Source organism: Syngnathus scovelli, chromosome 3, assembly GCF_024217435.2.
Source record: "Syngnathus scovelli strain Florida chromosome 3, RoL_Ssco_1.2, whole genome shotgun sequence".
Classification (NCBI taxonomy): Eukaryota; Metazoa; Chordata; class Actinopteri; order Syngnathiformes; family Syngnathidae; genus Syngnathus; species Syngnathus scovelli.
In genome coordinates this window covers 8,692,429-8,702,668 of record NC_090849.1, presented here as the reverse complement: position 1 = coordinate 8,702,668, position 10,240 = coordinate 8,692,429, and the positions used below count along the sequence as shown (strand labels likewise).

General features: G+C 49.0%; 2 protein-coding genes across 9 annotated transcripts in view; one reads left to right on the top strand and one right to left on the bottom strand.

The window, feature by feature from the left end:
• The window catches only part of LOC125994761 (ankyrin repeat domain-containing protein 34B), an 11,902-nt gene extending 3,742 nt beyond the window's left edge, over positions 1-8,160 (top strand). The window contains exons 2-3 of the mRNA XM_049764274.2: positions 4,895-5,129; positions 5,212-8,160. Coding sequence (XP_049620231.1) covers positions 4,927-5,129; positions 5,212-6,628 — 1,620 coding nt within the window. The 5' untranslated portion in view covers positions 4,895-4,926 and the 3' untranslated portion in view covers positions 6,629-8,160. The remainder of the gene's footprint in view (positions 1-4,894; positions 5,130-5,211) is intronic.
• The window catches only part of fam151b (family with sequence similarity 151 member B), a 40,506-nt gene that overhangs the window by 24,749 nt on the left and 5,517 nt on the right, over positions 1-10,240 (bottom strand). Inside the window, exon 5 of one of the 8 annotated variants that reach the window (XM_068650135.1) lies at positions 7,113-10,156. The exons of 4 other annotated variants lie outside the window; for them this stretch is intronic. In XM_068650135.1, coding sequence (XP_068506236.1) covers positions 10,087-10,156 — 70 coding nt within the window. In that variant the 3' untranslated portion in view covers positions 7,113-10,086. Of the gene's footprint in view, positions 1-7,112 lie in introns of those variants that run through there. 3 more of the 8 variants (XM_049716577.2, XM_049716578.2, XM_068650134.1) reach the window with 3 other exon arrangements.

The window sequence follows — 10,240 nt, the reverse complement described above, 5'->3', positions numbered from 1 at the left end:
TGAAATGCCAGTTTATCGATCGGGTCCCGCACGAAGCCAAACTGGCGGCGCCATTACTGTGACGTCACAAGTTGTACATCTGGATGTCAACAAACCCAAACAACATGGCAGATGATAGCGACAGCTCCGTTTCTAGCGGCAAAATTAGCATCATTTTATCATTTTATCCGATTCAGAGACCTCTTTTGACGCAGAATATGATGAATCTAGCAGTTCACTTGGGCTGAGCTGAGCACATTTTCTGAATTGTGCCCCTCCCGTCACTCTGGTTAGGTTGGCATAGTAAAAAGTGCTCTTGGGGGCTTTAGAGTGCCGAGTTGATCTCGGCACATGAAGACATGACCACCTGCAACGTTTGGTTTAGGTTTTATAAGCATTTTTAATTTTATTGCTTAAATCGCATTTTCTCGACGAGCTGAGCACGTTTTCTGAATTGTGCCTCTCCCGTCACTGTGGTTAGGTTGGCATAGTAAAAAGAGTAGAGTGCCGAGTTGACCACTGCGAATGAAGAAATGAACATCTGCAGTGTTTGGTTTAGGTTTTAGGCGCATTTTTAATTTTATTTCTTAAATCGCATTTTTTCGACGAGCTGAGCACGTTTTCTGAATTGTGCCCCTCCCGTCACGCTTCGACATGCTTTTCAAAGTCAAAGTCTCAAAGTCTCCTTTATTGTCAATTCCTCCGCATGTCAAGACACACAAAGAGATCGAAATTACGTTTCTCACTATCCCAGGGTGACAAGACAGCGTTCACAACGCACATACAAGTAAACAACACAGGAAAAATAAAACAAGAAGATGAACAATGAGTGATAGCGCGCTAACCGCTCCCGATGCACAGCAGAGTCCGGAAAGATAAGACAGAGTTCACAACGCACATACAAGTAAACAACGCAGGAAAAATAAAACAAGAAGATGAACAATAAGAGTGATAGCACGCTAGCCGCTCCCGATGCACAGCAGAGTCCGGAAAGATGACAGTCAACCAGGCCACTGTGAACACGAGCACACAGCAGGCACGCACTGTCCGGTTCGTGGATCCTATCAGGCGAACTCAACCCATCTTGTCGTCCCGCGAACGAATGTACGCCAGGATAATGGAAGGCACGTCTAGGCGAGCTGGGTTGGCCGCAAACCATCCATCTTCTTCCGCTTATCCGGGGTCGGGTCGCGGGGGCAGCAGCTTTAGGAGGGACTCCCAGACTTCCCTCTCCCCAGCCACTTCATCCAGCTCATCCCGGGGGATCCCAAGGCGTTCCCAGGCCAGCTGAGAGACATAGTCTCTCCAGCGCGTCCTGGGTCGTCCCCGGGGTCTCCTACCGGTGGGACATGCCCGGAACACCTCCCCAGGGAGGCGTCCAGGAGGCATCCTGATAAGATGCCCGAGCCACCTCATCTGGCTCCTCTCAACGTGGAGGAGTAGCGACTCTACTCCGAGTCTCTCCCGGATGACCGACCTTCTCACCCTATCTCTAAGGGAGAGCCCGGACATCCTGCGGAGAAAACTCATTTCGGCCGCTTGTATCCGAGATCTCGTTCTTTCGGTCACGACCCATAGCTCGTGACCATAGGTGAGGGTAGGAGCGTAAATCGACCGGTAAATTGAGAGCTTTGCCTTTTGGCTCAGCTCTCTCTTCACCACAACGGACCGGTACAGGGTCCGCATTACTGCCGACGCTGCACCGATCCGCCTGTCGATCTCACGCTCCATCCTCCCCTCACTCGTGAACAAGACTCCAAGATACTTGAACTCCTCCACTTGGGGCAGGATCTCATCCCCGATCCGGAGAGGGCATTCCACCCTTTTCCGATCGAGGACCATGGACTCGGATTTGGAGGTGCTGACCCTCATCCCGACCGCTTCACACTCGGCTGCGAACCGTTCCAGCATGAGCTGGAGATCACGGCCTGAAGAAGCCAACAGCACCACGTCACCTGCAAAAAGCAGAGACGCGATGCTGAGGTCCCCAAACCGGACGCCCTCAACGCCTTGGCTGCGCCTAGAAATTCTGTCCATAAAAATTCTGAACAGAATCGGTGACAAAGGGCAGCCTTGGCGGAGTCCAACCCTCACTGGGAACGAATCCGACTTACTGCCAGAAATGCGGACCAGACTCTGGCATTGGTGATACAGGGACCGAACCGCCCTTATCAGTTGGCTCGGCACCCCGTACTCCCGAAGCACCCTCCACAGAACCTCCCGAGGGACACGGTCGAACGCCTTCTCCAAGTCCACAAAACACATGTGGACTGGTTGGGCGAACGCCCATGCACCCTCGAGGATCCTGCCGAGGGTGTAGAGCTGGTCCACTGTTCCACGGCCAGGAGGAAAGCCACACTGCTCCTCCTGAATCCGAGGTTCGACCTCCCGACGGACCCTCCTCTCCAGCACCCCTGAATAGACCTTACCAGGGAGGCTGAGGAGTGTGATTCCCCTGTAATTGGAACACACCCTCCGGTCCCCCTTCTTAAAGAGGGGAACCACCACCCCAGTCTGCCAATCCAGAGGCACTGTCCCCGATGTCCACGCAACGTTGTAGAGGCGTGTCAGCCATGACAGCCCCACAACATCCAGAGCCCTTAAGAACTCCGGGCGGATCTCATCCACCCCCGGGGCCTTGCCACCGAGGAGTTTTTTAACTACCTCAGTGACTTCGACCCCAGAGATTGGAGAATCCGCCTCAGAGTCTCCAGGCCCTGCTTCCTCAATGGAAGGCGTGTAGGTGGAATTGAGGAGGTCTTCGAAGTATTCTCCCCACCGACTCACGACGTCCCGAGTCGAGGTCAGCAGCACGCCATCCCCACTGTAAACAGTGTTGACGTTGCACTGCTTCCCCCTCCTGAGACCCCGGATGGTGGACCAGAATTTCCTCGAAGCCGTCCGAAAGTCATTCTCCATGGCCTCACCGAACTCCTCCCACGCCCGGGTTTTTGCCTCAGCAACCGCCGAAGCCGCGTTCCGCTTGGCCATCCGGTACCTGTCAGCTGCCTCCGGAGTCCCGCAGGCCAAAACGGCCCGATAGGACTCCTTCTTCAGCTTGACGGCATCCCTTACCGCCGGTGTCCACCAGCGGGTTCGGGGATTGCCGCCACGACAGGCACCAACGACCTTACGGCCACAGCTCCGGTCGGCCGCCTCAACAATGGAGGCGCGGAACATGGTCCACTCAGACTCAATGTCCCCCACCTCCCCCGGGACGTGGGAAAAGCTCTGCCGGAGGTGGGAGTTGAAGCTCTTCCTGACAGGAGATTCTGCCAGACGTTCCCAGCAGACCCTCACAGAGCGTTTGGGTCTGCCAGGTCGGACCGGCATCTTCCCCCACCATCGGAGCCAACCCACCACCAGGTGGTGATCAGTTGACAGCTCCGCCCCTCTCTTCACCCGAGTGTCCAAAACATGCGGCCGCAAATCCGATGACACGACTACAAAGTCGATCATCGAACTGCGGCCTAGGGTGTCCTGGTGCCAAGTGCACACATGGACACCCTTATGTTTGAACATGGTGTTCATTATTGAAAATCCGTGTCGAGCACAGAAGTCCAACAATAGAACACCGCTCGGGTTCAGATCAGGGGGGCCGTTCCTCCCAATCACGCCCTTCCAGGTCTCACTGTCATTGCCCACGTGAGCATTGAAGTCACCCAGTAGAACGATAGAGTCCCCAGAAGGAGCGCTCTCCAGCACTTCCTCCAGGGACCCCAAGAAGGGTGGGTACTCTGAGCTGCTGTTTGGTGCATAGACACAAACAACAGTCAGGACCCGTCCCCCCACCCGAAGGCGGAGGGAGGCTACCCTCTCGTTCACCGGGGTGAACCCCAATGTGCAGGCGCCCAGCCGGGGGGCAATAAGTATACCCACACCTGCTCGACGCCTCTCACCGTGGGCAACTCCAGAGTGGAAGAGAGTCCAGCCCCTCTCGAGAGGGCTTGTACCGGAACCCAAACTGTGTGTGGAGGCTAGTCCGACTATATCTAGTCGGAATCTTTCTGCCTCGCACACCAGCTTGGGCTCCTTTCCAGCCAGAGAGGTGACATTCCATGTCCCAAGAGCCAGCTTCTGCAGCCGGGGATCAGACCGCCAAGGTCCCTGCCTTTGGCTGCCGCCCAGCTCACATTGCACCCGACCCCTTCGGCCCCTCCCACAGGTGGTGAGCCCATGGGAAGGGGGACCCACGTCTCCATTTCGGGCTATGCCCGGCCGGGCCCCATGGGCGAAGGCACGGCCACCAGACGCTTGCCTTCGAGCCCCGCCTCCAGGCCTGGCTCCAGAGGGAGGCCCCGGTGACCCGCGTCCGGGCGAGGGAAAACAAAGTCCATTTATGTTTTTCATCATAAGGGGCTTGGGTGAGCCGTGCTTTGTCTGACCCCTCACCTAGAACCCGTTTGCCATGGGTGACCCTACCAGGGGCATGAAGCCCCCGACAACATGGCTCCTAGGATCATAGGGGCACGCAAACCCCTCCACCACGCTGGCCCCTCTTCTCTTTTTGTTTACATTCACTGAAGCTAAACGCGTACAACTTGAGACGTCATGAGACGTCACTTCCGGCTGGCGGCTCGGTGCAGTCGAACTCGTCTGTGCGGCAAATTTAAATGATATTTTTCAGAGCAACAGCTTCCTTTTCGTTGTTTCGAGCGTCAATTTATATTTATAAGCCCATAAGCTAACTAAAACTGATTTATACATATACCGGTGTCTCTAGCCCTTTAATATTTCAGTGTGTGGTAAATGCAACATTTTAGTAACTGGAAGTGAGCAGTGGGAGCTAAAACTCATAGTGTCAATGCAAATTACCTGCTGCCAAGAATACATAAATTACAACAACCTTACAGCTCTTTTTTTTTCTCGGCTGTGCTGTGCGTACATATGGATGACTGGGTGATCTGTTACTCAGGATGCTGACTCTAAATCTTGGGCAGCAGAACAATGGATAAGTCGACAAAGGTACGAACCGATGGCAATTCTCTGCTGAAGGCTGTTTGTCAGAGTCGTCTCCGTCTGACTCGGCTGCTTCTGGAGGGAGGGGCCTACATTAACGAGAGCAACGAAAATGGCGAGACACCACTAATGGTGGCTTGCAAGACACGTCATTCAGATACCCAAAGTGTACCCAGGCACAAAATGGTCCAGTAAGTCCTATCTTTCCCTGAAAGTTGACATACATGCAGTTTTATGGTCAATGTTTTTAGGAGTTGCCTTTGAATCCAACAGGTATCTCCTGGAAAATGGTGCCGATCCCAACATTCAAGACAAGAGTGGGAAAACTGCCTTGATGCATGCGTGCCTTGGGCAGGATGGAACTGAAATTTTGTCCCTCCTGCTGAGCAGTGGTGCCGATCCAACCCTGGAGGACCACTTTGGATTCTCAGCACTGGTTTACGCCGTTAATTTAGGTAACAGGGCCATCCTCAAAATCCTTCTGGATGCTTGTAAAGCTAAGGGAAAGGAGGTCATCATCATCACCACCAACAAGCTTCCATCTGGCCAGACAACAAAGCAGTACCTAAATGTCTCTCCAACCCCTGACCTCGAGGAGCATTCATATTGTTCACCAACCTCCTCATCTCCATTTGACATCCAACAACGGGTTCCTCCACACAGTTCCTCAGCAAGTGCTTCTCTCCAGCCTGGGAGTCCCCTTCTTGGCCTCAGAAATACCAAGTGTCCCGATTTAGGGGTTAGCGTCAGCACCTCTCAAGCCAATTCTCCAATTCAACATCCTAGTCCATTAAGTGTTCCTAATGTTGACAAGCGGCTCAATCCTCAGAAATTACACTCGCAGCAATGGGTCAAAAATCCACCCCTACTTCTTCAGAAGGGGCACACCTCATTGCTGGCAGAAAAGCAACCGGAGGAGGTCTTGTGTTTCAGGGGCCTTAACTTCCATAGTCAGCCACCAGCTGTTTCACGCCACCATAGCATGGACATGAAAGATGGACTACTGAAAGCACTGGACAACATATCAGTGAATGACAGCAAAGGGCGATGTTGGAGAGGCTTTGCTCGAAAGATGTCATATGACGGTGCTGCAAGCACAAAGCATTCCACTTCGCACCCTAACTTGCATCAAGAAAACAATCTGCCATTTCCCAGTGAATCCAGTCCTGCCGATAGAGCTACATCAGATAGTCTTCAACAGTTAAATATTTCCAGTCTTCAAAACGTCATTCATCGACGTAACATTGGTGTTGACCATTACAGTTCAGATTCTCAGTTACTGCAGTTTAGCAGCAAAGACAAAAGCTCAAACTGCCTGACTAAGGGACCAGACAGGTCCAAGCTGACAAACGGTAGGTCCTCCACTCTGTTAGGCTCCAGAGAGTCTCTGAATAGCTCTGTCCAGAAACTTCTCAAAGATCAAATCTCCTCCACTCGGCCAGGATATCTCCCCCCTCTGAACCTGCATGCTCCCATTCCAGATATTGGCGTCAACTGTAACACTCTGCGCCCAATGACTGCAACTAGCAAAACACTCAATATTGCTTTAAAAGGATCAAAGCCCATTTTGCCCTGTGCGCCTATTTTCCCACAGGTCATGAAAACAAGTAAAATGCTTTGGAGGCGCCACTCCATGCAGAGTGAGCAGATTAAGCAGCTGTTCAACTTTGAAGAAAAGTTAGACCACTAGTCATTTTTTGGGCCGGTTTGTCCAGTGGCTCTGATTCATTTCCCCATTGGTCTTACATTCAGTATTGCTTTTATTTAATTTTTTTTACCAATACACAACGAACCAAAATGCAATAGTGATACACCTAATTGTAATTGTATCGTAGTCTGTATTGGCAAAAGGCCATCTCAAATTGATCTTGTATTCAAAGCTATTTATTGTTTCAATAATCACTGTAATTGGACACACCTAGGAAACAAAAGACATCTGTGACCTGTCAGCCATATGCTACATTTATTTTAATTATATAAAAATGGATAGGTTCTAACTTAAGATGCTATCTTGTGTATTTTCCAGAAATAAATGCATGGAAATAATCTCCAGACTTGAACCCTCAAGAGGTGTGCTTTTGTTACATGCCAAAAAGGAAAACTGAAAGGAAAAAAAATGATAGAGGCATCAGGGATAGGCCGGGAAAGAATTCTAACAGAAAAATACAATGATGTCAATGTGTCACACATTTAATGTAATTCAGCATTTATTGCAAGCACGGGATCAGCAACAAAATATTACTAAGTCAACTTTAAGTTTGTTTAAATATTTTTGCTCACCTAAAAACTCCAACAAAATAACCATTGTTAAATTGATCTCTGTCTGAAATCATTGTGTAGGCGCAAAGTGTGATACTGCTCTTGTATTGGATAGTGTCATATAGCGCACAGAGTACAAGACTAACAAATATGAAAATTAATATAGGAACATCAGATATTGCCCAAACTTTACAATATTGCTCCCTTTCCCTATCAAGACCTCAAATTGGGATATCCGGAGGGACACTTTAAGGACAATTAATAAAAACTTTGTCATTGTTCTATAAATGTTCTTCACATGTGACAGTGTGAACTTTGATGCATGGCTAGATGTATTTGCACAATTACATTGTGCCACACTTATATTCCTCACAAAGTTAATTTCAGAATAGATGATGAAACTGTGTGTTTTGAGTTCAGTAAAATGTTCAAACTCAAGAGTGGTCAAGCGTCCTCCAAACACACTGATACACTGCATTTTTCACCATGGCAATTCAACAATTCACAAGGCACATTACGGATTACGGTCTTAATACAAAGTCATGTGTGTATATAATGTGATGTAATGCTGTACAGTTGAGGGAATGTTGAGTGCAAGTGTTGCTGCGGGCAACCTGCTTTACTTTTGAGCATGCGGTACTTACTTCAGGGATGCAAGCAAATCGACAATTTGGATATAAGGCTTTCTAAAGAGATAAGCTTTTCTGAAATGAAGTGAAACAGTGGACATTGAGCCTGTTATGCAAGACATTTAATTAGGTCAGTTATTAAAAAGTAATGCAGCTTTTTAAGGTATTATTTTATCCCCTAAAAAAGACAGATTTCTTTGTTGATGGTTGTTGTTGTTTGATTCCACAATGGGGGTTTCATTAGCTCAAAGGCTATAAAACTGATAGGATGGCACTATACAGTGCAGATGTCAAATGACTTAACCCATTTAAAAAAAAAAAGCAAGAAATACAATAGTCAATTGAAAATTCGGGGCCTGAGCTTATCCTAAAAAGTGTAGTCTTGGAATCAAAATGGGTCTACTGTTGAGCGCTCAGAATTTAGGTACCATATTTATTGTAATTATCGCCCATATTCTAATAATCGCCCAGTGTGTGTTAGCGATGACAAATACAAAACATTGATACCTCTAATTATCGCCCATGCTGCTAAAAATTCCCCCCAAAACTTACGTTTTCCTCCGCGACCGCATGCCAACGTCATTGCGCAAGTTTAAATATGACTGATTTGACAGCACGTCGAATGTCCCTTATAAATTGTTTGTCTCCATAAACTATGATAGAATTACACTCGTCACTCCGCTACAATATCCTCACACAATTACGTTATCGGGGCGTGCGCTCGAACAAGACGATCGCGATAACATGACGTGCGCAACATGTGATGTGCGACGGTAACGTGTCGCATCGATGGAGCGTCAATTGACGCACCCCGCTGTTAGAGGTAGATCAAAACAGACGCCGTTCTAGTGTCAAGAACACCAGTGAGATGCAGGTATTGCATACTACATAAGGAAAATATACATATTATCGCCCATTTCAGTGACACTGAGATGCAGGTATTGCATACTACATAAGGAAAATATACATATTATCGCCCATTTCAGTGACCCTTGGCGATCGGACAAAAAGTGTTCTCTATTAATCGCCCACTCCCCTGGGCGATAATTACCGTATTTGCCGGTGTACAGGTCGACTCGGTGTATAAGTCGACCCCCTAAAATTCGACGGAAATTTACGATTTTATGATATATCCTTTGTATGAGTCGAGCTCAATTGTTGCATTATATTAAACTTCAAAATTCAATATGCGAAATTTATTGACGAAATGTGTTCAAATTCCGGGAGGCCGTGCGCATGCGGCTGTTTATAAGCACCGCGGAGGAGATCGCGGAGCCTCATTCGACTTCCAGCGGGCCGCGCACTCGCGCACGCCGCCCGGTTCAAATTTTCTCGCCCGGCACCAACGGGAGGCCGGAAATAGCCCCCGCCGAGCGGATCGGCTGTCTATAAGCACCGCGGAGGAGATCGCGGAGCCTCATTCGACTTCCAGCGGCCGGCAAGCTCGCGCACCCGCCCGGCACATCCGGGAGGCCGTGCGCACGCGCCAAGTGGCCGAAAATAGCCCCCACCGAGCGGATCGGCTGTTTATAAGCACCGCGGAGGAGATCGCTGAGCCTCATTCGACTTTCAGCGGGCCGCGCACTCGCGCACGCCGCCCGGCACATCCGGGAGGCCGTGTGCACGCGCCAAGTGGCCGAAAATAGCCCCCGCCGAGCGGATCGGCTGTTTATAAGCACCGCGGAGGAGATCGCTGAGCCTCATTCGACTTCCAGCGGGCCGCGCACTCGCGCACGCCGCCCGGTTCGAATTTTCTAAGTGCAACGCACAATGAGATGCATGAGAAACGGCCTTGGTTACCATCACATTTGAAGTGATGAATACGAAGTTAAATTTTATGACTCGGTGTATAAGTCGAGGTTGATTTTTTTCGGTCGATTTTGGATCGAAAAAGGTCGACCAATACACCGGCAAATACGGTAGGATAAATACGGTATTTTTTTTAATTTATACAACCAGTGGTTGGAATCCCTAAATGCAAAATTTTAACTCCGTTACATACGGTATGGTCATGAAAGTTCCCTGTCTAAATACTAATGGCCTGAGTATTTTTTTTGAAAAAAAATGATGAAATAATGGAGTAGAGATTTGCATGGACGCTGTCAAGGCGGCACTTTTAGCATAACCAAATGCATTGCAAAACAACAAATTAGGATTATTATTATTATTATTTCATTTACGCATATAATAGAATGTAGAAGTGGCACAGTGAACATCCAGAGGTGTCGAGGTTCCCATATTCAGCATGACTAATGATTCCTCATGTCTGATCTTGTAAAGTCTTTGTCAGTTCCGTCCTTAGCGCTTCTGGTAGGTCGTAGCAGATCCTGCTGACATCAAAACATGTTCTGTAAGGTCGCAGGTCCTCTACTTTAAATTTGTCATTCTGTCCAGTCCACACTGTTAGAGAATAC